Source organism: Carcharodon carcharias, chromosome 14 (genome assembly GCF_017639515.1).
Source record: "Carcharodon carcharias isolate sCarCar2 chromosome 14, sCarCar2.pri, whole genome shotgun sequence".
Lineage (NCBI taxonomy): Eukaryota > Metazoa > Chordata > Chondrichthyes > Lamniformes > Lamnidae > Carcharodon > Carcharodon carcharias.
In genome coordinates, this window is record NC_054480.1 from 102,931,189 (window position 1) to 102,958,016 (window position 26,828).

General features: G+C 40.9%; 1 protein-coding gene across 1 annotated transcript in view; it reads left to right on the plus strand.

Annotated features, from left to right (window-relative positions):
- Positions 1–26,828, plus strand: part of LOC121286946 (dual specificity mitogen-activated protein kinase kinase 2) — an 89,184-nt gene that overhangs the window by 26,875 nt on the left and 35,481 nt on the right. The window contains exons 4-7 of the mRNA XM_041204278.1: positions 13,924–14,001; positions 19,383–19,434; positions 24,689–24,813; positions 26,075–26,288. Of these exons, the coding sequence (XP_041060212.1) occupies positions 13,924–14,001; positions 19,383–19,434; positions 24,689–24,813; positions 26,075–26,288 (469 nt within the window). The remainder of the gene's footprint in view (positions 1–13,923; positions 14,002–19,382; positions 19,435–24,688; positions 24,814–26,074; positions 26,289–26,828) is intronic.

The following is a 26,828-nucleotide window of genomic DNA, read 5'->3' on the forward strand; positions in this document are numbered from 1 at the left end:
ACTGGCAAAATATACATTATAGATTTGGTTTATTATAAAACCTTTGCAGCCTCGAGACTGCTTTGGGTTTTTCTAATTGGGGAAACACGTTTCTTAATCAGCTTGTATTTATTAGAAATAAAATATTTTGAAGTTCTGTTTAATTCCTCATTTAGAACATGAGATAACATATATTTTTGGAAAGTATACATAATTACAGTTGCATGGAAATCACTAAAAATAATGTATTGTGTTCATTGTCTACATTATGGCTGTCAATTTTCTTTAGTATTAAATACAATTTCTCCCTCATTGGTTGTCTATTTTTCTCCACTAAATGGTTATTCCCTACTTATATTAGGCAAACCATTCTTCCCAATAACATGAAAACAACTGAATTGCATTTATCCAAAAATAAATTAATAAATCCTACCTACCTACCTTCCAGCAGCTAGCATAGGATTTTTTTGTAACTTGGCCCACTATTGTTCTCTACATAAAACACAATTGGAATATGCCTTTTCAGCATCTCGTTGGAAACTTATGATCACATGGCAATCACTAATTGTAATCCAGGAACTATTCTGTGTTTTCTAGCAATCTTGTTGACTGGTAAACACTTAGCAGTTTTCTTCCATGTTTAAAGTTCCGGATTTATGCCTGTAAAGACTGACCAGGCAGGGGTGGACAGTAGTGAGAGGATCAGTCAGTATTTCTGGAGTTACAGATAGTGTGGGCTGTGGATCTGAAACTGCTCTCATGGACATGGACTCTGGACAATCTATCCTTTGCCAGATTTATTTTAATCATTGATCACTGTCAGTAAAAGGATTCTATTTTTTATGCCTTCCTCTTTCATAAATATTCAACAATTATGGGAAGGGTTTGGGGAGGTTACTGAGAAGTGGTGAGGAGGGGATTGGCTGGTGGTGAGGAAGGGAGTGGAGTGGCTGGCAGTGGTGAAAGGGAGGAGAAGGTTGTGGCCAGCGGTGGCGGAAGGGAATGGAGTGGCAGGCAGTGGAAGGGGGGAGAGGCCAGAAGTGGCGAAGGAGAGGGGGAAGGAGTGGAGTGGCCAGCAGTGGGGTGGGGAGGGGAATGGAGTGACCAGCGGTGGTGGAGGGGAGAGGAGTGGCCGGAAGTGGCAAAGTTGGGGGGGAGGGGGGGAACCTCTGCATTCCGCGCTTCTCCATCCATATCCCCAAATAATGTTTAATAATTGCTGCCGTTCTCTTCGATTTATCCTCTGCTGCTGTTTTTCATATGTGCATCTAGATATGGAGTGCCCACAAGGACACATCAAGTACACTATAGCCAAGTCTGATCAGGTCAGTTTTCATCTCTATATAAGGGCACCAAGATTAATTGTACTGTCAGAGTCATAGAGGTCTACAGCACAGAAAAAGGCCCTTCCGCCCATCGAGTTAGCACCAGTCAAATAAGTACCTAACTATTCTAATCCCATTTCCAGCACTAGGCCCATAGCCTTGTATGCCATGGCATCGCAAGTGCACATCCAAATACTTAAATGTTAGGAAGGTTTCTGCCTCTATCACCCTTTCAGGTAGTGAGTTCCAGATTCCCACCACCCTCGGTGAAAAAATTCTTCCTCACATCCCCTCTAAACTTCCTGCCCCTTACCTTAAATCTATGCCTCCTGGTTATTGATCCCTCCACCAAGGGGAAAAGTTCCTTCCTGTCTACCCTATCTGTGCCCCTTAATTTTATACAACTCAATCATGTCCCCCTCAATCTCCCCTGCTCCAGGGAAAATAACCCCAGTCTATCCAATCTCTCCTCATAATTAAACTCTCCAGCCCGGGCAACATCCTGGTAAATCTCCTCTGCGCACTCTTTGGTGCAATCACATCCTACCTAAAACGTGGATTCCAGAACTGCACCCAAAACTCTAGCTGTGGCCTAACCAGCGTTTTATACAGTTCCAGCATAACCTCCCTGCTCTAATATTTAATGCGTCAGCTAATAAAGGCAAGTATCCCATATGCCTACTTTAACCACCTTACCTACCTGTCCCGCTACCTTAAGGGACCTTACGTCAACACCACCTAACCCGGCACAAACTAGGAATTGAATCAAGGTGCATAATATATTTACCCACGCAGTCATCCGGGAGTAACCTGTTTCCTCCAACTCATCACTATATTGCTAAGAAGATAGCACAGATGCCTTGCTGTTTGTCGTAGCCAGGGTGATTTTCTTTTACTTTCCAATTGATGTTCTCTAATAACCTTTTATATTTCAATTTTTATTATGAGGTAATTACTAGCATCCTCTGACAATATTCCCCCTATTGGGATAAACCCACCAGTAAGAAAGAAAGAACTTGCATTTATAGGCCATGATTTTACAAGCTACTTTGCCAACGATATGCTTTTTGGAAGCAGAATCATTATTCTAATGTCGGAAAACACAAAAGGAAATTTGCAAAGATCAAGGTCTCTCAAACAGAAACGAGAAGTATTGGCCAGCACATTAAGGAAAGTCCCTGCTTTTTTCAAGAAGTACCGCAACATTCATGAGTGGGCAGATGAAACCTTGCTTTAACTCCTCAGCTGAAAGACATCACCTCTGAGAGTCCAGCACTTTCTCAGTACAATACTCAAACATCCGTTGAGATTGTCCTCTAGTCACTGAGTTAGGACTTGAACCCACAACCTTCTGATTCTGAGGCAGATGTGCATATGCTGAGCCATGGATGATACCAAATACAAGCCTTAGAGTATTATTGTGATGTATTAGACAGCTAGATCATCCAGGAATAATGTAACTTAGTGTAGTACTTCGTGTAAACAAAATGCTTGTGCTCTAGTGTTCTTGCTTCTCACATTATTAACTTTTAGTTTGCAATTTGGATGGCTAAGGTGCCATATAAATATATATAAAATGGGGAAATAAATTCTCAACAGCGACTGTTCAGGACGGAATTGCACTGAATTGCTCAAAGGCCACACTTATGATTGCTGCAACACACACCAAGGAGTTGGGAACATGGCTACAAACCAGTTCTTCATGTAACAAGTTTCTGGCCTCAGTCATGGACAGCTGTTAAATGGAGGACAGGTACTTGACCACAGGAAGAGGGTTGGGGAAAGCTGTAGCACCAATTTTATTTTTGTGTAGTTTTTCTGTGCACGCTCATTTCATTCCTTAGCTTTTTCTCACTGAAGAGAAAAGACAAATATGAAAGGAACAACGCTGAATCCTGACTGCCAACATTTCAATATTGGTCAGGCTGCAGACTACACTGCACGTGAAGCACCAAATTTGCAAGTGGTTTAACAGTGAAGGAGAGGTAGACCAAATTGATTACCATTGGTTTATGTCCATTTTTTCCTACTTAATGTTTTTTTTTAATGTGTACAGGGCTGCTTGCTTTTTAATGAGATTCATTGTATTAACACAGCCTGCATTAGAGAAGCTTTTGTTGCATAGAATCCTCAATTATTGATGGTCTGTTGTGCTATAGGATTGATTGTAGCGACCTCTGGGGCGTGCCTTCATTTATTTTTTACTGGCCATCACTTCTTCGTTATATAATGCAAGTGTCAGTGTTTTAAATTACGTTTGCTTCAAGTGAACTCGGCCTTTGAGGTAACATTTTATCGCATAGGTTTTGAATATGGAATTTGATTCATTTGTTTTTTTTTCCTTTAATTTGTTTTGCAGTGTAGCAATGGTGCACAAAGACACTAAGAGTCTAGAACTTGGCAATACTTATACTTTCAAGATGAATATTGAAGCAGTACATGAAACAAATGTAGCATCGTATGTGAACATTCTTGTCAATTCATTTTCCGAGCAAGGACTCAGCACATAAGACACAAAGTAACCAATTCCCTACAGGAATAATATCAGAACAAGGTAACAGATTTGCCATCAGAGATAATGTCACCTCCATCACACACATGCCAACCATCAGTTTATTGAGCTGACAGCATTTCAGTTTGTGAGCATCTCAAAATTAAAATGAGCTTTTTTTTTCCACTTTCTGATTTGAAGGCATCATGGTTTAGACCTGCTGGGCCATTAAATCAATTACAACGTAATAGTTTTCCAACTGATTCATGAATTGGAGCAAAAAAGGTTTAGGATAAGCTAATGATTTTTGTGTTGCTAGTGTGAATATTTAGCACTTGTCCCTGAAGAAGTTGTATATAATCTGCTAAAAATACTATTTTGAAAAATGTATTTAACATATACTCAGCTGTTCTATGTGAAGATTTATTTTCTTCAAAACTCTTGTTTTTTTTTTTGGATGAGGTTGCTGATGTGAATGCATAAATGGGACATTTCTGTTACTGAACTTCACAGTTAATTGAAAATAAAATTGAGGAGGGCTAGTGTTATCCGCATTTTCACTTTGCTCTGTTAGCCTTGGCTCAGTGAAATTAATTTCACATCTGCCAGAGAATTTTGTTGGCTCAAGCCCTTCTTCAGAGACTGGAGCACACGATCTTGGCTGACAGCTCAGTGCAGTACTGAGGGAGTGCTGCATTGTTAAGAGGCGCCAGATTTTGATAGAGATGTTACATGTGACATAGTCCTTGGCTCCTTTGTTGCCATGCTGTAACAGGAGAACCCATGCTTCTGTTAGAGCAGTAAACATCCGCAGAGAAATGTGAGGTATGAAATTGATAATTAATAAATGCCTAATAGCTTGCAAACCCTGGACTAGAGGCACTTGAGCCACCCGAGAGCGCACAACTCAATTTTGTCCCATTGCACTTTCTAACTTCTTGGCTTCATGTGGACTGAGGGCTATTTGACTTGAGTTTTTTAAACTTTCCATCAGCTTTTGCTAGTTCCTTAAGTTTGAATGTTTAATTACGAAGTAGTAATACTGCAAGGGTTGTATCAACACAAACAGAATTAAAGATAGCAGTTGTTAACTCAATGAGATATTGAGGGACACAGGAAACAATATCATCTGGGCAAAAATAACCTTGGGAAGTGAAGCGAGGATGTTATCCATGTTTTTTTCAATTGTTCTTGGGATGTGGGCATTGTGGACAAGGCCAGCATTTATTGTCCACCGTTAATTGCCCTTGCGAAGGTGCCTTCTTGAACCACTACAGTCCATATGGTGTAGGTACATTCACAATGCTGTTAGGGAGGGAGCTCTGGGATTTTAACTCAGCACCAGTGAAGAAATGGTGATATAATTGCAAGTCGGGATGATGTGTGACTTGGAGAGGAATTTGCAGCCAGTGGTGTTCCCATGCATCTGCTGCCCTTGCTCTTCTAGGTGGTAGAGGTTGCGGGTTCAGAAGATGCTTTCGAAGGAGCCTTGGCAAGATGCTGCAATGCATCTTGTAGTTGGTACGCACTGTGGAGTGCTGATCAAGCTTGTTGCTTTGTCCTGGATGGTCTTGAGCTTCTTGAGTTACGTTGGAGCTGCACTCATCCAGACAAGTGGAGAGTATTCCATCACACTTCTGACTTGTGCCACCTTTGCGGAGTCAGGAGGTAAATTACAGAATTCCCAGCCTCTGACTTGCTCTTGTCACCACAGTATCTATGTGGCAACAACAGTATTTATATTCAAAGTGAAGGGAGTCAGTAAATTAAAGTCATGATTGAGAATAGGTCATGTTTATGTTCTCAGTGGATTAAATTATAAAATCTCATGTTCTGCCCTTGCCCAGCATCATGCTCAACTTTAAGCTTTCTTCCTTGTGTGGAATTGCATACAATCTACAACATAACAGATCATTCAGCCCAACTGGTCTATACCAATGTTTATACGCCACCCAAGCCCCGCCCCCCCCATTCTAATTACCTCTTTCCACCTTGTCCTCGTATCCCTCTATTCCTTTCTCCTATATGTGTGCATCAAGCTTCTCCTTAAATGTGCCTGTGTGATCTGTTTCAACAACTCCACGTGGCAGCTGCTTATTAACTACTAAATTAGGTAATCATCTGACATATGGATAGGAAAATTGGGCTTCCCCCTCATTGAATGAGAAATTATTAAAATATTTTAAATCAAACTTAAATTGCTGCAGATCCTTTTAAATGATCAGAGGCTTTCTTCCATAGTGCCTGATATTTATAGAGGTGACATTATCCGCCTTACCCTTATACCAGTGCTTCACTTTCCTCTGGAATTCAGGGATCCTGGATAACCTAATTGTTCGTTGATAGCTTTATTCTTCACCTGAATGTCCAGGCAATGAGTGGCAGCAGGCTCTTCAGTCATAGGCATCACAGCTGACCTAATCCTGTCTTCACCCAGTGTTCACATATGCACACTTTTCTCATCAGGGACTGCTGCATGGTGGTCAAGAGCAGGAATCTTGGCTTATGCTAGACATTGGGCACTGGCAAGCAGTAGCACTTCTATCAATCATTGTGCTAACTTAGCACAGATTTGCATTTTACCTGATTATTGTGACGTGTGTTCTAATCCATGAAAATAGCTGGCTTTGAGAGGGTTTTAAATTTGAAGTTAAATATATTTGTAAGATCACAAAAATGCAGTGTTTTATGAACTTTTGGGAGCTGTTATCTCTGAGTGACCACAATGGTCTTGAAGGCATCTAGCCCAATATGATATTTTTAACAATTGAACTGTTAGGTTCTTCTGTTAGGTTCTTATTTTAAGACTAATTTCCTATAGGGCTAGGTGAAAAAAAATCTTTAGCTATCTAATTTTTTACAATTGCTGGTGTTGGGAAGAAAACTGAAAATTGTGTACTGCCATGAAAAGGCAGAATCAGACAATACTGTTTTATAGTCAAATCGGTCTGTAAACAGCTTCTAGAAACAAGGAAACCAGACCTGTGAAGTACTGAATGAGTTGACGTGGAACATGAGTTTGTGTTGGTCCATTGGTGCATTTATGGAGATTAGCTGAGGCTCAGAATACCCTTTTATAAAAAAAAATCTTTTACCAAGGTGATCTGAAGCCTGAGGCTATCTGCAGATATGTGAGAAAATTGAAGAAAACTGTTTCTTTATCTTTTTTTTGGAAAATATACTTTATTCATAAAATATCTGAAAGAACATTATAAAACATTTCTAAATCGCCATCACAAAAAGTACAATCAGATTCAACTTTTACACATAGATCACGAGGTGCTTCAATACAATCAATGAATATTACAATCATTTCAATATGATCATTACAGACAACTCCAATACCATTGCACTATCAACATACATCATGTTGCATCTGAGATGCTTCAATGCAATTAGTATCCAATGCATACATTCATTGTGAGCGGTACAGCCCGAGGGGTCTATACCTTTCCCAGCCCCTCGGTGCACTATGGCAGAAAGGCCTTAGACAGCGACCTTTCCCCGTTGCACCTTTGCAGCGGCTGCCCCAAGCTTTAGTGCGTCCCTCAGCACATAGTCCTGGACCTTGGAATGTGCCAGTCTGCAACACTCGGTCGGGGACAACTCTTTGCACTAGAAGACCAACAAGTTTCGGGCAGACCAAAGAGCGAGTTGATGACCATCGAGCTGCAGTTGATGTTTGTCTCGGTGTGTGTCCCCCTGGGAACAGCCCGTAGAGCACAGAGTCCTGTGTCACCGTGCTGCTCAGGATGAACCTCGACAGAAACCACGGCATCACTTCCCAGACCTTCTTTGCAAAGGCACAATCCACAAGGAGGTGAACAACGGCTTCATCTCCACCACAGCCACGTTGAGGGCACCGTGCAGAGGGGGTGAGGCTTGTTGGAAGGATCTGACAGCGAAGGCCTTTCTCACCACCAGCCAAGCTTGGTGTTTGTTGAAAAGTTCTGGTGATGAGGCATTCTGCCAAATGACTGACAGTCTGCTCGGGGAACCATCCGACAGGATCCACCATCTCCTTTGCCCGCAGGGCCTCTAAGACGTTATGTGCCAACCACTGCCTGATGAACTTGTGGTCAAAGGTGTTTCTCTGCACAAATTTTTCCATGAGGAACAGGTGGTACGGCACCGTCCAACTACTTGGAGCTTTCCACAGCACTGTGGCCAGACCCATCCTTCGCAACATAGGGGACAGATAGAACCTCAGCACGTAGTGACACTTGGTGTTTGCGTACAGAGGGTCTATGCACAGCTTGATGCTGCACACAAAAGTGGCCATCAGGTGATGTTGGGCACGTTTTTCCCCCCTTATCTAGAGACTTGTACATCGTGTCCCTGCAGCCCCGATTCATTTTCAACCTCCAGATAAAGCGAAAGATGGCTCGGGTGATCGTCATCGCGCCGGAATGTGGAATGGGCCAAACCTGCGTCATGTACAGCAACAGCGAGAGTGCCTCACACCTGATCACCAGGTTCTTAACCGCAATAGAGAGGGAGCGTCACTCCCACATGCCCAGTTTTCTCTCCACCATAGCCATTCGCTCCTTCCAGTTTCTAACACATGCCCCGGTCCCTCTGAACCATATCCCCAGCACCTGCAGGCCGTCAGCCCTAACATTGAAGGGGACAAAGGATCGATCAGCCCAGTTACCAAAGAATATGGCCTCGCTCTTCCCACGATTTACCTTGGCTCCCGAGGCCAGTTGGAACTGGTCACAGATGTGGATCAGTCTGTGCACCGACAGCGGATCTGAGCAGAATACCGCTTTGACCTGAGTGCCTCCACTGCCTGGGATCGTTACTCCTCTTATGCCCGGATCCTTCCTGATGGATTCAGCAAAAGGTTCTATGCAACGCACAGGACAGGGGAGAGAGGGCAGCCCTGCCTGCCTGCCTCCAGATTTAATAGGAAAGCTATCTGATTCATCTTACTTAAACATGTGCTGCTAATCCTAAAAGTTGGCTGGGTGCAAATGGCAAGCATTGAAGCTTCTCTAATAGCCACACCTCTTAGCGTTAGTATTTTATTGAGACATATACTTGGTACATGTGACCTTTACATAAATTGAGATTAGATCAAAATCTTATTACTTGGCATTTATATTGCAACTTTACAATGCTGTCAAATATTTTCCACTTCTCATCAGTGCTGTTATTTACAGGAAATTAGGATTTGAACATATCATCATGTCATTACAGATTTTTAAACTCTAGACACAATTACTCCAGTAGTCTCCTTACTGGCCTCCCGTTCGGCAAATCTTCATAAGTTCCAACCATCAAACTTGGCCTCCTGTACCTTGCCTGGTCCTGGTTCTTTACTGACTAACACTGGCTCCCTGTCCACCAACATATTAAACTTAAAATCTTCAGTTTCCTCAGCAACCTGAGCTCCGTCTTCCTCTGGCACCTCCTGTGGTTTTATCTTACCTCATATATATCCTTAGGTTCTCTAACATTGGCCTACTTCCCTTCCTTTCACCCTACAATTGGTGTTAGAACTTTCAGCTTCTACAGCTACACTCTTTGACACTCTCCCTGCTTAACAATCTTTCCAATACCTATATTTTTAACAAAGCCTTCAGTCACCTCCTAATTCCTCCCTCTATCTTTTGGTTCCCTGCTTGCTCCAATTAAGAAACACAGGGTATTTCCTTTACATTTATGACACTTTATAAATAAATTACTGCAAGAATATTATCTTATGATTTTGAAGTTGCAATCGGATTAGGAAACAAATCAAGATTTTAGATTTTGTGCAAGTATTTTAAATTATGTGCATATATCAATGCCTTCAGGAGAGTAAGGTAGAAATCAGGAGTTGACTCCAAGAGATCTTTGATTTTGAGAACAGAAAAAAAATTAGCATGCCATTAGTATTAGCTTTCAGCTACCCAAACTTTGATCTCTGGAACTTGCGGGGATCAACAGCCAACTCCTGGTGCTATGTTTCTATGACCCAGTGACAATTTATCACCAGGGGTAAAAAGCCTTTGTGTAAAAGGTCATTTGTGCACTATTGTAAGATCAGCCCAATATCGGTAATGAACTTTATCCTGTTCTGCCAAATATCTCTGAAAATGAGACTCTGGGTAGTATATACATTCGACATGGGCTATAAATGGTGGCCTAGCCAGCAACAGCCAAATCCTGCGAGCGAGTACATTTAAAGAAGTGAGATTGAAGCCCATGGACCTCTTGCTTAATAGAACAGAAGTTATGCGTTTAATTGTGTTTGTGGTCTAGTCCAAACCTATGGGTCATGAGATAGCCCTTGACATCAAGACAGCATTTGACCTTGTGTGGCATCAAGCAGTCCTTGTAAAACCGCAGTCAATGGGAATCGGGGAAAACTCTCGGCTAGTTGGAGTCACATCTGGCACAAAGGATTTTGGGTGTAGTTGTTGGAGGTCAATCATCTCAGTTCCAGGACACCACTGCAGGAGTTCCTCAGGGTAGTGTCCTAGGCCCAACCATCTTCAGCATTGACCTTCCTTGCATCATAAGGTCAGCAGTGGGGATGCTCACTGATGATTACACAGTGTTCAGCACCATTTGTGATGACTCAGGTACTGAAACAGTCCATGTACAAATGCAGCAAGACGTGGACAATATCTAGGCTTGGGCTGACAAATGGCAGTAACATTCGCACCACACAAGTGCCAGGCAATGACCATCTCCAACGAGGGAGAATCTTACCATTGACCCTTGACATTCAATGGTATTACCATCGCTGAAGCCCCCACTATCAACACCCTGGGGGTTACCATTGACCAGAAACTGAACTGGACTAGCCATATAAATAGTGTGGCTACAAGAGCAGGTCAGAGGCTAGGAATCCTGTGCCGAGTAACTCACCTCCTGACACCCCAAAGCCTGTCCACCATCTACAAGGCACAAGTCAGGAGTGTGATGGAATACTCTCCACTTGCCTGTATGAGTGCAGCTCCAACAACATTCAAGAAGCTCAACACCATCCAGGCAAAACACCACATCCACAAATATTCACTCCCCCCACCACCAATGCAGTGGCAGCAGTTTGTACTGTCTACAAGATGCACTACAGGAACTCACCAAGTCCTTAGACAGCACCGTTCAAACCCACGACTGCCACCTAGAAGGACAAGGGCAGCAGATATGTGGGAACACCACCACCTGGAAGTTCCCCTCCAAGCTACTCACCATCCTGACTTGGAAATATATCACTGTTCCTTCACTGCCGCTGTGTCAAAATCCTGGAACTCCCTCCTTAACAGCACTGTGGTGTACCTACACCACAGGAACTGCAGTGGTTCAAGAAGGCAGCTCACCACCACCTTCTCAAGGGCAATTAGGGATGGGCAATAAATGCTGGCCCAGCCAACAATGCCCACATCCCATAAATGAATTTAAAAGTCAAAGACAGGAGAAATTTCAACAAATAGGGAATGGTTAGAATGAAGAACTCACTGCAACAAGGAGTAGAAGTAAATAGCATGATTAAAAGGAAGCTAGATAAGCACATGAAGGAGAAAGGAATAGAAGATTATGATGATGGGGTTAAGTGATGATGGTTGGAAAAGGCTTGTGTAGAGCATAAACACTGGAGCAGATGAGTTGAGTTGAATGGCCTATGTCTGTGTTTTAAATTCTGTGTAACCCAGATATATTTTAAGCATCCCATTGATTTGGATAGTAAATGCACTAGATAGAACTGAATCATTCAGACAACAAAGATGCTGTGTCCCATCTGCAATCTGTGCAGAGTTAGCTGACCTCAGACTGAGTAGCAGTAAAGCTGTTGCATATGGCCGGTGTTCCTAGGCTGGGGGAGAATAAATTAAAGCCGGGATTCTTGCTCTTCATTGTTGTCCAGTACTTCTTGCTAGAAAGTGGTTTGCGGTTGATGCCGAGCAAGGATGGAATCTGGTTTAGCGTTAATCCTGCCCTGCCCCGCTAACCCCCAACTCCCAATCTTTACTATCTTGTAGTATAGTCTGTGGTACTAATTGTGTGGGCTCACCTATTATCAGTGCCTGCTGAGACACTCAAGTATGCAGGAGCTCAAGGAAACCTGAGCCAGAATCTTTAGGTGGTTGCTGGGAAGAGGAGGAGCAAGGGGAGGACTGCAGAGATTTTTAAACTTAAATTCTGTCAGCATCTCTGGTGTTACATTCGATCATTGTTCAAATGTTACTATTTGGTAATGTTGAATATATATGTGGAGGAAGCATGTGAGAGCTGTTTTCTGACCGAGGGTTTGACTTGAAAGATAAATTTTGCATTTTTTCGTAAGAGTTTAGGCCAAATCAGTGCCAGATAATAGTTTATATTTGAGTGTTTTCTGTAATCTCGCTTATTTTCTCCACCCCTTGAATTCTTTTGGACTTGATCTTTAAGAAAGCCATTCTTGACCCCATATAATGTTCTTTTTGTATGGAATCTGTTTTTTGAAAACATAGCACTTCTGTCTCTGGAATTGTTACACTTTGATAAGTAGATTGATATTATTCTTACCACATGAGAATGTGTTGCTACTTTGCTGCTGCATTTCAGTGCACAACACATGCAGCCTTTTCAGCTTCTTGTTATTGTCTGTTAAAGCTTGTAAAACCAGAAGTCTCCCAAGGCCTGTTCTGACTCATGGGGGTTGAGGGGGTGGGTTTCCAGATTGTTGATGTGTTTACAAGAATTACAACCACTCTTGTTCAAAACCAGTTCAGTAAGGCAAAATTAAAGGGCTGACACTGGGAATTGTAGGAAAGTGGATCGTTTCTTAGGCCTGGCTATATGGCCTTGCTGTATGCTACTTTCCTGACTTTATTACATTGCAACGGTGACTATCTTTGAACAGTTTAATTGGCTATAAAGCGGTTTAGGACGTTTCATAGTTGTGAAATGCAAGTCTTTCTTTGTATTTGTGCATCTGGCTGCATCATTAAACTCAAGGTACTCTTGTTTTATGATTTGGAAATGCAAAGAGAGTTACCGTCTATGTCAAGTGCTTAGTTCTAAGGTGATTAAATTGGGAATTGAGGTTTTGGAGTAAGTAATGCAGGTTTTTCTCAACCCTCCTCTGGGCGTGTGTATTTGTAAACCACTAGAGGGTGCACTTTGTATATCAAAAAGCAGCTGTTTTAATGGATGTTGCAAGTTTCAAAACTATATGAAGTTACAAAATTTACCTCCTTCAAGCTTATTTAAAAGTCCAAAGTGAGAAGAGCTTTAGGCTGAGACCAGTACTTACTCTCGTATTCTTGATGACCTCAGCACATTGATGTGGGGGTCTGCGAGATACCATCAATCTTTAGACCTTCCAGGATAGGTATAGAGTGAATAACAACCAGGTTCTGAGATTCTATTCTTGATGGCATTTCTGTAACCCAGGCTTAAAATTGTGTGTATGTGTGATTCGATGAGACAGCCATGATACTTCCATAGTCAAAAAGTCTGCTGATTGCTCTTGGCTATCACTCATGAGCAAGACAGTTTATGGGGGCGTACTGGAATACCTCTGTTTTTGTGATGTTAGGCAGTACCTCAGGAAAGGAGGGGATATTACAAATAGAATTTTCAGCCTTTAACAGTGCAAAGTATTTTTTCATATTTTAATTCAACATTTAGAAATTGATTTTCCCATTACCTAGTGGATATGTTACACATGACTAAGGAACAGAAATTTTTATCATTTTTTGCCATGTGCACTTAATCCTGACATGACAGTATCATTTTGCAATGGTTTATTTGGTGGGAATTTATTTACATTATTAGATTTGTTTCGCTTTGAAGCCATATTGCACCCTTTCAGAGTAAAGTACTGAGGGGTTAGAATGCAGTATTTTGGATCTGAGTTACCTGTTGTACAGATTCCTCTGCCTTCATTGATGAACATTTAAAAAGTGTCATTACTTTGGTTACCTTGAGCTAGTAAGGCAAGAGGAAAATTGAAGAACCTAAGCATTTGCTGCCTTAATCGAGCCAGTCATGTAGAACTGGTTATTTTTGTAGTTATAGTATTTTTGTAACCTAACATGGAGTGCCCATTTGCACAGTTATTTGTGTGTGGTATTTGCTAGTTTGACAGTGCTTGAGGCTGGATCAAGGAACACTTATCAAATCATCTCAATCTTGTGTAATTTTTTTTAGGATGGTGGCTCTCTAGACCAGGTGCTGAAGGAAGCCAAGAGAATTCCAGAGGAAATCCTGGGAAAAGTCAGTATAGCGGTAAGTGTAACAATGTGGAGTTAAAATGTGATATGAACAGACTTTGTTTCAAATAAGTTAAGAAATGTTCCATAATATCTCATTCATATCTATAATCTGTAAAAATGTGTCTTTTTTATATATATATATATTATATATGTAAAATAGTTGTATTAACTTTTGGAAACTACAATAATTAAAGAAAATAATAGGTGAGAATCCTGATCATACAAGGCCACTCAATGTTTCCCTGATAACGTAGTTAATTTATGTTTCCTCCCATGCCATGGACCATTTTCTGCAAGCAATTTATTCCCAGTTCTTCCCTATACCACCTTTTATACCAAACCTGGCAAGGTAAGTGAGGGGGGTTAAAGGTTCGCTGTTATAATTCTGGCTCCCTCACCAAGATGAACGTCTGCCTCCACTTGAAGGTGATGCTATTGGGATTTTCTTGCAGGAAAAAATCCATCATTTTACCATCCACCTTCAGAACTTTGATACATAAATAAGCTGCACCTTTAGAACATCTCCTAGGTTACAGGCTTAATTGTGACAAATTTCTCCAATGTTGGCCCATTAGATTAAAGGGATGGTTGCTATAATACTCAGCCACATGGGTCGCAAGATCTCCAGTTTGTTCTGAGTTTAATGGTTTCAGCTGGGGTACTGCATGGTTTCTTTCATTGTACACCCTCTAGATGAGGAAGGGAGAACAGAGTTATCCAGATCTCCTGTTTCTGATGACAACCCAGTGATTACTGGGGGCAACATAGCTTGTGGATGCCATAAGGTGACTGGATTTTGTACTCTATTATGCCCCAACAAGCAAATAGCCTGCCAACGCTCAAACATAAGGAATGATCACTTAGGGAAGTGGAGACAAGAAAGTTAGGCTGTATTGTGGCAATGTTCAATTTTCTCCTGGTTCACCGGCAGACTGATAGTCAAAATTCCCACATACTATTTCATTGTAGGCCTACCTCAACTTAATCTGTCTGGATGCTGAAATGCTTGGTCTATTTTCTTGTATTTTCCAAACCGTTTTGAAAGTGTTGCAATTAGGAATTCAGTATGAAGCTTTAACTATTTAAACCCACATGTAGCAACTACCTTCACATTTCTTTAATTTTAGCTTTTATTGGTAGATAATTTATGCCAAAGGAAGGCAAGTATCACTTTTTACCAGCAAAACCTGACTATATTTAAGCAACAGGTAATACCAAGAATGTAACTAAAAATAAAAGCTAAGGGGAGAACAAGAATGCAAACGATAGCTCACTTTATTTTTTGGTAAGTTCCAACATCTGTAAGTTATTGCTTTCTTTGTCTGCCTCGTCAGACTTCTCTGTAACTGAGAGGGTAAATGCATCACGTGGCTTGCTCACATTCCCCTTGCAAGGGGTTGCTCCAACCTATGCTATTCACTTTTAAAAAAACTGAGCAAACAGAACATAAGAAGTAGGAACAAGAGTAGACCATTCGGCCCCTTGAGCCTACTCCGCCATTCAGTAAGATCATGGCTGATCATCTTGTGTTTCAATTTCCACATTCCCATCTAACCCCGATTACCTTAGATTCTTGTTAAGCAAGGGAATCAATCTGCCTCTGCCTTAAATATTCAATGGCCCCACCACCTGAGGCAGAGAGTTCCAAAGTTGTACAACCCTCAGAGAAAAAAAATCTCCTCACCTCTATCCTAAAAGGGTGACCCCTAACTTTAAAACAGTGCCCCCTAGTTCTGGAATCTCCCACAAGAGGAAACATTCTTTCGACGTCCACCTTGTCAAAGCTGTTCAGGATCTTGTATAATTCAATCAAATCACCCCTCACCCTTCTAAACTCCAGTGGAAACAAGCCCAGTCTGTCAATCTTTCCTCGTAAGACAACACACTCATTCCAGGTATCAATCTAGTAAACCTCCTTTGAACCGCCTCCAATGCAATTACATTCTTCCTTAAATAAGAACAAAACTGCACACGGTGTTTGAGATGCGGTCTCACCAATGCCCTGTATAACTAAAGCATAACATCCTTACTTTTATGTTCAATCCCTCTTGTAATAAAGGAAAGCATTCCATTAGCTTTCTTAATTGCTTGCTGTACCTGTGTACTAACTTCTTGTGACTCATGTACTAGAACACCTAGATCCCTCTGCAGCTCAGCATTATGCACTCGTTCTCCATTTAAGTAATATTCTGCTTTTTTGTTCTTCCTGCCAAAGTGAACAACATTAAGCTCCATTTGCCAGATCTTTGCCCACTCACTCAACCCATCTTTATCCACCACCTCATGCCCTCTTCACAACATACTTTACTACCTTTGTGTTATCTGCAAATTTAGCTACCATGTCTTCACTCCTCTCACCTACGTCATTGATGTAAATCTTAAAAAGCTGAGGCCCCAGTACAGACCCCTGTGGGACTCCATTCGCCACATCCTGCCAATCCAAAAAATCCATTTATGCATACTCTTTGCTTTCTGCCAGCCAGCCAATCTTCTATCCATACTGATATGTTACCCCCTACACCATGCGCTTTTATTTTCTGCAATTATCCCTTACGATACATGGTACCTTATCAAATGCCTTCTGGAAATCCAAGTACAGCACGTCCACAGGCCCCCCTTTATCCACCGTGCATGTTACTACTTCAATAAAACTCCAATAAATTGGTTAAACATGATTTTCACAAAACCACGCTGACTCTTTCCGATTGCCTTCTAAGCTCTTCTAAGTGCCCAGCTATAACCTCCTTTAATAATCGATTCTAACAACTTCCCCACAACAGACGACAAGCTAACTGGCCTACAGTTTCCTGTCTTCTGCTTCTCTCCCTTGTTGAATAGAGGGGTTATATTTGATACTGTCCAATCTGATGGAACCTTTCCAGAATCTAGCGAATTAGAAAATTAACACCACATCGACTACCTCATTAGCCATCTGTTTTAAGATCCTAGGAAGTAGTCCATCGGGTCCCAGAGGGTTGCCAGCCCACAGCCCCGTCAGTTTGCTCAGTACCATTTTCCTAGTGATTACAATTTCACCAAGTTCCTTTCTTCCGTTCACCCCCTGATTTGCAGCTATTACTGGAATGTGTTTGTATCCTCTATAATGAACACAAGCAAAATATTTGTTCACCTCTTCTGCCATTTCCTTATTACCTACTATTAACTCCCAACTGACGCTCTCTAGAGGGCCAACATTTACTCTACTTTTTTCCTGTTTAAATACCCGTAGAAAAACTCTTGCTATCCGTTTTTACATTTCTAGCCAGCTTCCTCTCATACTTTAATTTCTTTCTCCTGATTTAACATTTTAGTCATTCACTGCCATTCTTTATATTCTGTCCAATCATTTGCCCTGCCATTCATCTTTTCGGAGTTGTATGCGTTTGAACCAGCTTTAGTCCAATTTCTATTAACACTCTGTGCCACCATGCTGACTACATTTAAGATTTTTAACCAAAAGATCTAGTATAGTTTTGAAATCAGTAATGCAACCTATATTTTTGGCATCCTGTACACCTTCACAGGTGTGACAGATTTCTTTAGTTTATTACGTTTTGAATTTAGTCTACCCCCCAACGCAGATCTTGGTACTCGATTGCAACACCTGAAATTAGAACATGAGAAGCTTTTGTAATTATAAATAACCATGTTGGGAAATGTTGATTACTGGCTATTCTATGCACTGTCCCTTCTTTCTCACTGTACCTGAACTTAACTGCTCTCTCCTACAACATTAATATTTTAATCATTGAAATACTTCCTTCTGGGATTTTTATCCTTTTATGTAATATCTGGATAGATTTCCAATGGGATAAAGTAAATTTAGAAAAACCTATAAATGATGGATTGGACAGAAGTGACCTGACTAGCCTGAACTGATCCATTTTCTGCATCCTTGTATCTATAAACTGTTCCTTCGAGCTGTGTTGGCTGTAGTTCCTGGAGGGCTCATGAGAACATAGTTTGTAGTTTGACGTTCTCATCTTGGGAAGGTAGAACTAACTCCAGAATGTTAATTTTTTAATAGCTGCATCTTGAAGTTAATTCCTTAGCAATAAAGAATTATCTCTGGCAAATAGCAACAGTGGATGTTGAATATGATTGACTTAGTTAGCTTAACAAATATTTAAGTCTCATTTGAAGTTGGAACTTGAGCAATTTATACAATATTGCATTTCCAGAGAAATAAATCACACGCTTTTCTTTATAAACTATCTAAAACTTGCTTATTAATTACTCCCCACCTTAACCTATTCACACATCCTACCAATTTGAAAGCTATATGTGTGGACCTCATTTTAGGTACTCAGTTGTCATGCTTGCATTCCTATACTGTGTATGAGTGCTGCCAGTAGAGAAGGTGTCTTTTTTTGAATAGTTATTCTTTCATGGGATGTGGGCATCATTGGCAAGGCCAGCATTTGTTGCCTTTCCTAATTGCCCTTGAACTGAATGCTTACTTGGCCATTTCAGAGGGCTGTTAACCAACCGCATTGCTGTAAGTCTGGAATCACATGTAGGCCAGACCAGGTAAGGATGGCAGATTTCCTTCCCTAAAGAACATTAGCAATCATTGAAAGCTCCCTGGCCACAAGTACTGAGACTAGCTTTCAATTCCAAATTTTAAAAAATTAATTGAATTTAAATTGACCAGCTGCCATATGGTGCGATTTAAACCTGTATCCCCAGAGCATTCACCCGGGCCTCTGGATTACTGCTGCAGTGATATGATCACTACACCACCACCTACCTGTCTGTTTTCTCAGCTTTTATTCTTTGCATTGTTTTTAATGAAATCCATTCTCCCTTCCTCCTTTCCCTGAACAGGTACATCTTTTAAATTTGCCTTTTTGCAAATGCATCTATATCTGAGGAAATATATGTGCATTTCCACATTCTCATTCAGCTCTTAATCTAGTCCGTCTGTTCAGGTGCAAAAATTTGGCTGACGATTTTCCAGTGATCATAACTCAAACTTTCACTAATATTGTTGTTGCCACATGCAGTAAATACAAGCTTTGGAGTAACTATGACAACTGGTAATTGGACTTCAGTTATGAAACCTTTTTTAGAATCATGGAATGAAACCGCACAATAGGAGCTAATTTGCCTCATGCCTGTGCTGGCTCTTTCCCCACTTTCTTTTGCTAATCTTGTGATTGGCAGATCCACCATTATTCTTTTGTGCTTTATCCTAATTTCTTATTAAAGTTTTTGCAGTTTTTTTTCCCCCTCTTCTGTCTTTTTAATTCCCAAGCATTTATTGTACATGGTTCTCTCCTGTGTATTTTCCAAGAACAAACTGATGAGTGCTGAGAGGGCTGATTTCCCCCAATAAATGATATAATCACAAACTAATGTTTAATATGCTTTTTAATGCCTTATGATCTGCAGGTCCTAAGAGGTTTGGCATATTTGAGAGAGAAACATCAAATCATGCACAGAGGTAAGAAAATGATTAAATTGAAAACCAATCGCCTACATTCTTCTTTGTTCAAGTTATTTTTGAGAACAAAACACTATATAAGCCTTAACAGTTATAGTAAACCTCTAGAATCATGCATGTTACAACTGTCGGCTTTTTTTCTTGCGATCTACTAAATTAAACACAAGCTGTTTTGTAACGAGAGCTTCTAGTAGAAATCGACTATGTCAACTCGACTTTAGATGTTTGTGTTCTGTTAGAAATGTTAAACTGTCGCTTTGTAGTACAGAAGTTGAATATTGCTAAATAGAGGGACATGCGTCCAAAGTTTTTCATCTTGCACTCATCAGGACAAATGCAAGAATGCCAAATTTCAAACAATCACAGCAATTTAAACGACAGGCAAAAAGGGATTGGTTGGCAAGTTGACATGGAAAAAGCAAAGAGAAGCATTAGGCTCCCCATGCTCCCTGGTAATTCAAAAAAGGAGCATGACTTGAACATGCTCCTTTTGTTTGCAGAGAACAGGTCCCTGCATATGAATGTGTGTCACTTTTGGCAAGCGTAAATGAGCCACGTTATGAACTCAACAGGTTATCTTAAATTGGTTGCTACTGTAGCTATTAGCAAATTCGGGATTGTTCAAAAAGTGCTGACAAATTGCAGAATCACATCTAACAGCAGACTTCTTGTTTTGGGTAGTGCAAGCATGACTGGTTGAGTGCGATTTGTACTCTGCCTATTACGAGCAACCAAAGGAATGTGTTTGATTTGATCAGCCAATCACTAGGACATACAGTATGTACCTGGCATTGCACCTGCACTGAAATTCAAACACCGCGTTTCTGAATTGTGTGTTAGGCAGATACATTCACGATCTTTGAATCTGCAGTCGGATGCAAGGATTTCCTTACATTAATGTGCTTCATCCCGCAAATTCACTTTTGAAATGGAACAGTCTAACATGTTCCCTTTCTTCAATATGCTAGTTGAGAAATCCACAAGTAGGTTCACCGCTACTGTCTACCACAAGCCAACCTTCACTGGGCAATATGCACATTGGGATTCGTATAGCTCCACATGTTATAAGATTAGCCTTATCATCAATCTTGTAAATAGAGCCCTAACTGTTTGCTCACCTTGCAAACTTAACGCAGCAATAGAGTACATCAAAACTATCCTGTGGGGCAGTAGCTATCCTGATAAGATCATTGTTCGCGGTGTATTGCATAAACTCGCAAATGGATGAATGGCTGCCAGTTTCGGACCTGAAAAATGCCCAAAGCACCTCAAATTACCCTGGAAAGACAAAGCATCTCAAAAATTTGAACAACAGGTTAAGGAAGCCATTTCATGCCACTACTATGCCGTGACTATGCGAGTTGTATTTTCCATTAACAGGATGCTGCTGTCAATCCAAAAAGACATTCTGTCTGTCACACAATTGAGAAAAGTGTATGGATTTCAGTGCCAGTGCTGTGTCAGGTACATAGACCATACGTCCCAGTGATTGGCTATTCAAATCAAACAGCATGTTCCTTCAGTTGTTTGTAATAAGCAAAGTGCATGCCATACTCGACCAAAACCCAAAGCAAACGTCTACTATTAGATGTGATTCCGAAATTGGCAGCATCTACTGAATAACCCTCAGTGCACTAATAGCTACAATAACAGCCCGTTTAAGGTAATCAGTTGAGCTCAATATGGCTCGTATACATTTGCTAAAAGCGACATACATTCATACACAGGGACCTGTACCCTGTAAAGGAATATGTTCAAGCCTTGCACCTTTTTTGAATTATCCAGGAGCTTGGGGAGCCTATAGTTCCCCACTGGCTGAGACATTACCATGGAGAAAGCAATTAGAGTTGACTTGCCAACCAATCAGCAACCTTTTCTCCTATAGTGTAAATTGTTATGATCACTTGAAATTCGGCATTCTTGTCTTTCTTGATGGGCACAAGATGAAAAACTTTGACAACATGTCTCTCTCCAGCAATATTCAAATGCTAAACTGTGTGCTACGCAGCTTAAATGATAATAAAGGAGATAGAAATACTGGAATAAAAAAATTAGAAAACTTATTTTTTAAAAATTAAAGGATTGGAACGCCCTACCAAAGACACAGATAGAAAAAGAAGGAAAGCATTTATGAGTATAGGTGAAGCACTGGAGAATGGAACTCTGTGAATAACTTAGAGGGTTTGCACAAATGTAATGAGCCAAATAGCAGCCTTCTGTGTGTAAACCTCTAACTTTTTTGTTGTTTTGCCACTGATTCACTAAATTGCTTAATTAACCAAATCAGATGAAATATCCAATCATTTGCACTGCTCAGTGGATAGCACCACCTCACAATTGGTCAAATAGATGCCAAAATCTTAAAAAGCAATGCTCCTGGAATAAAGTTTGCATAAGCATTGCTTTGAATGAAGCCCCTCCAAATTTATTCATTAATACTTGAATGTGTGTTGTTTCAATAAAGTTGATTTGTACATGCAACTGAAAGTGATTGTAATAACCAACCACCCTGCACCCATCTTTAATCTGCTTATTCTGAAATCAAGGTATCTTTGAGGATCACCCCATCTTGTATAGTTATTTGGTAGTACAGAACTTGAGTATTGCTGAAAAAAAGAGACGTGTAAGCTTTTCGTCTAACATTCATCAGGACACTTGCAAGCGTTACCAATATAAGGGGGAAAAACAACAATTTATACTGTATGTGAAATGAGTGCTGATTGGTTGGCAAATGGCGTTGCCATGAAGAATGCACCATTGGTGACTGACAGTTAACTGCCAAGCATAATTTGAAATTTAAACCAGGCAGCTTGACTCTGATTGGTAATGGCATTGCCTTGAGGAATGAGCCAGCAAATGACTGCCGCTCATTTTGTTTAGCTGAAACAGGTGCAACATGTGTATATGGCCTTTCTGTCTGCAAAGAGCAGGGCCCTGTGTATTAATATATGTAACTTCCAGTACATGCAAATGTGCCATGTTGCGAGCCTGACTGACTATCTTAAATTGGCTGACAGCCACATTGGACAATCAATGTTCCCCACTCTACCATTATCACCAAACCAACGGATCAACCCTGGTGCAATGAAGAGCGCAGGAGGGCATGCCAGGAGCAGCATCAGGCATATCTAAAGATGAGGTATCAACCTGGTGAAGCTACAACACAGGACTACTTGTGTGCCAAACAGCATAAGCTGCAAATGGTAGAGCTAAGCAATTCCACAACCAACGGATCGAATCTACACTCTGCAGTCCTGCCATGTCAAGCCATGAATGGTGGTGGGCAATTAAACAACTCACTGGAGGAGGCAGCTCCACTAATATCCCTATCCTCAATGACGGTGGAACCCAGCACATTGGTGCAAAAGATAAGGCTGAAGCATTTGCCACAATCTTCAATTGCATCAAAAATTACCTTCCTTCCATCCTAAGGTCAGAAGTGGGGGATGTTAACTGATGATTACACAATGTTCAGCACCATTCGCGACAACTCAGATACTGAAGCAGTCCATGTCCATATGCAGCAAGACATGGACAATATCCAGGCCTAGGCTGACAAGTGGCAAGTAACGTTTACGCCACACAAGTGTCAGGCAATGATCATCTCCAACAAGAGAGAATCTAACCATCATCCCTTGATCTTCAGTGGAATTACCATCACTGAATTATCCACTATCAACGTCCTGGGGGTTACCATTGACCAGAAACTGAAGTGCACTAGCCATATAAATACTGTGGCTACAAGAGCAGATCAAGGTCTAGGAACCCTGTGGTGAGTAACTCACCTCCTGACTCCCCAAAACCTGTTCACCATCTACAAGGCACAAGTTAGGAGTGTGATGGAATACACTCCACTTACATGGATGAGTGCAACTCCCACAATAATCAAGAAGCTTGGCATCATCCAGGAGAAAACAGCCTGCTTGATTGGCACCACATCCACAAACATTCACCCCCTCCACCACTGACACACAGTAGCAGCAGTGTGTAACACCTACAAGATGCACTGTAGGAACTCACCAAGTCTCCTTAGAGATAGCACCTTCCAAACCCTCAACTTCCATCACCTACAAGGACAGCAGACACATGGGAACAGCACCCCTTCAAACCACTCACCACCCTGACTTGGAAAAAATCACTGTTCCTTCACTATCGCTGGGTCAAAATCCTGGAACTCCCTCCCTAACAGCACTGTGGGTGTACCTACACCACATGGACTGCAGTGGCTCAAGAAGGCAGCTCACCACCACCTTCTCGAGGGTACTTAGGGATGGGTAATAAACGTTGGCCTAGCCAGTAACGCCCATATCCCATGAATGAATAAAGGAAAAAAAGTGTAGATACATGAGTGCCAAGGTACGTGTTGGCTGGTAACAGTGGAGCCTGAACACAATTCACTGTCTTGAGAGGTAAAGGTTTGAAAACCTCTAATGTGGTACAAGCCAACAGCATCACGCAAAGGCCCACCAAACCGTGTCAAGATGGTCCCTTCTTTCCCAAGGTGGAAGTGTTCTTGTGTTTAGTAATCTTTGGTTAATTTTTGAATTTACTTCAATGATGTTTCTAGCAATCTGTAGGAGGCAGAAGAGATAAACCTTGCTTCTCCCAACTTCAACTAGGAGCTAGATGCTAAACTAAAAGCTGTATTTTTAACAACTTTCCATCATCATAGCCAGTTAGTTTTCATCTCTGGTATGTTACTATCATTTAAATATTATAAAGGTAGCTAATAAGGATATTATGAAGATGGTCAATGTGGTTTCTAGGACAAATTTTCAATCTCAGAGAGCAAGAGTAATTTTTCATTTTTTTTCCCCTTCTCAGGCTTGAGTTTTTATCTCTTTTTTCCTCTCACAGGAGATTGCATGGCTGTATGAGGATGCCTGATCACGGTGCTTAACACATTATAACAATGCAAGGGAGGCTCAATGGACCTAGTGGCCTTCTGCCTACTATTTTGTCCATGACACCATTTTTGAAACTGATGTAATACTCCAAAATCAATTGCAAGGAAATCTTGATGACCCGTGCCTAATAAGTAGGAAAGTCAGTGTTGAAAATTTCAACTGAAGGTTGAAATACTTCACCTTTTTATTTGCACTGATGCTCTCAAATCTGAAAGTCCCAGAAGTATTCTTTTAAAGAACATATAAATGCATTGTGCCTTTTTGAAGATAAATAGTGAGGAATTTAAGAGGTGTCAAAATGGTGGCAGTTCTTGTGCCTCTTCAATTCTGTTGCCTCCTCTTTGCAGATGTGAAACCATCTAATATCTTGGTGAATTCTCGTGGTGAGATAAAGCTCTGTGATTTTGGAGTAAGTGGCCAGCTGATTGACTCAATGGCAAACTCCTTTGTGGGAACTCGTTCTTACATGTCTGTAAGTCTTTGTTCATTTACGAGCTTCATGCAGTTTTACTATTTAAAATCTAACAATTTATGAGCAAGGCAACCTAACAAATACAATGGTTCAAACTCTACTATGGCATAAAATGTTTAATGTGACCCTTTGCATGATGCATTGTTTTAAAACTTCTGTCGTTTTAAGTGTTGTGGTCACTCAGAAATTTTAATATAGCCAGATCAGTAAGGTAGAAAGATCACAGTCTCTTAAATGTTTAGAACTGCCCCATCAATTAGATTTTACAGATCATCCTAAAGAAGGAGAACATTTTTCAAAACGTGATGATTTGAACTATTTTAGCATCTCAAATATGTAACTCTTATTTTAGTGACTTTTTAGTACTTTGTAGAGTTGATTTTGTGATCATGTACTCCCAATAGGATGACACACTGAATGGATTAAAAATAGTAGCATTGATTCACACCATGTTCCCTGCTAAGACTTCAGAATTACCCTTTGCAGTATTTACAATTCTTTCTAAGTAACTACAATCATTAATCACCCACCTAATGTTGAATTTTTATAAAATAAAATCTGAGTAGAAATCACTTTGGTCATTTTTTTTTCCTCTGGAAGCTTATTTGTAAATGCAATTTAGTACAAAATTTGGATCTTAAGCTAAAATATATCACCTAAAAGCATGTCCTAAACTGGTTGGTTGGTTGCTGTGACCCTGTGCAGCGCGGAAATGAGAAAAGGAACTATTTTAATGATGGCGTACTGGCAAAATGATTGAATTGTGCCAGCCTTTATCACCTGAATCACATGTCCCCTTCAGTCCGGAAAGTGAGGGAGGTGGCAAGGAAGTAAACGACTCCATGGGTATAGCACCTTGTTCTTTGTAAAAAGTTCTGTTCTGTTACTTGTATTGATACTTAATGCCATTCCCCATCATCATCTTAGGCATTAGCTTCTTGGCTCCAGAGTTCGGTGTGAAGTGAATAGTTGGCATAATATTTGGCTTAAAAACAAAAAAACTGCGGATGCTGGAAATCCAAAACAAAAACAGAATTACCTGGAAAAACTCAGCAGGTCTGGCAGCATCGGCGGAGAAGAAAAGAGTTGACGTTTTGAGTCCCTTTGAAGGGTCATGAGGACTCGAAACGTCAACTCTTTTCTTCTCCGCCGATGCTGCCAGACCTGCTGAGTTTTTCCAGGTAATTCTGTTTTTGTTTAATATTTGGCTTGTCTACTTATGATGCATATTGCTGTACTGTACTTTTTTTCCTCCTGACAGCCAGAGAGACTGCAAGGCACTCATTACTCTGTGCAATCTGACATCTGGAGCATGGGGCTTTCCTTGGTCGAGCTGGCAATCGGCAGGTATCCTATTCCTCCCCCTGACGGAAGGGAGCTGGAGGCCATCTTTCAGTGCCCATTGATGGATGGAGCAGGAGGAGAATCACACAGCACGTCGCCCAGGGCAAGAGCCCCAGGGCGCCCCATCAGTGGTAAGAGCTAGGCGGGTTTCTTGCTTATGCTACGTTTTTCACGCTTTAATCCAAGGTGTGGACAGTTTGGAAACGGTCCGTATATTTGTAAGTATCTCAGCTGAAAATTAGTTGCTTTCTCTTACTAATGTGATTTGTCATACTCAACTGTTTCTGAAAAGAAGTAATAGCTATATAGGACATACCCCACTGTTCCATCAATTTAAAATCAAAATCATTTGTCACCTCCAGTGTACCACTTGAAGTTCAAAAAGCTGGATGATTTCTCATGGGAGTTCAAGTTGTGCAGCGAGAACCAAGAGTTTGGGATTCTCACTTTGTAAACTCTGCCGCAAAAGTAAATGGCTGAATGTTGAATCAAGTTCCTTTTAGCTCTGATATACTTCTGATTGCTAAGGCAAAAGGAGGGTTGGTAGTATTTTATATATAAACGTCTGGCTTGTTTTTAATATTTTTTTAAACTATCCTGCCTGTTAGCTACACTCTTATCTCGGTGGCTTTCTGGTGTTTTGCTGGTTTGGTTGTTCGCCCATGTTCTGG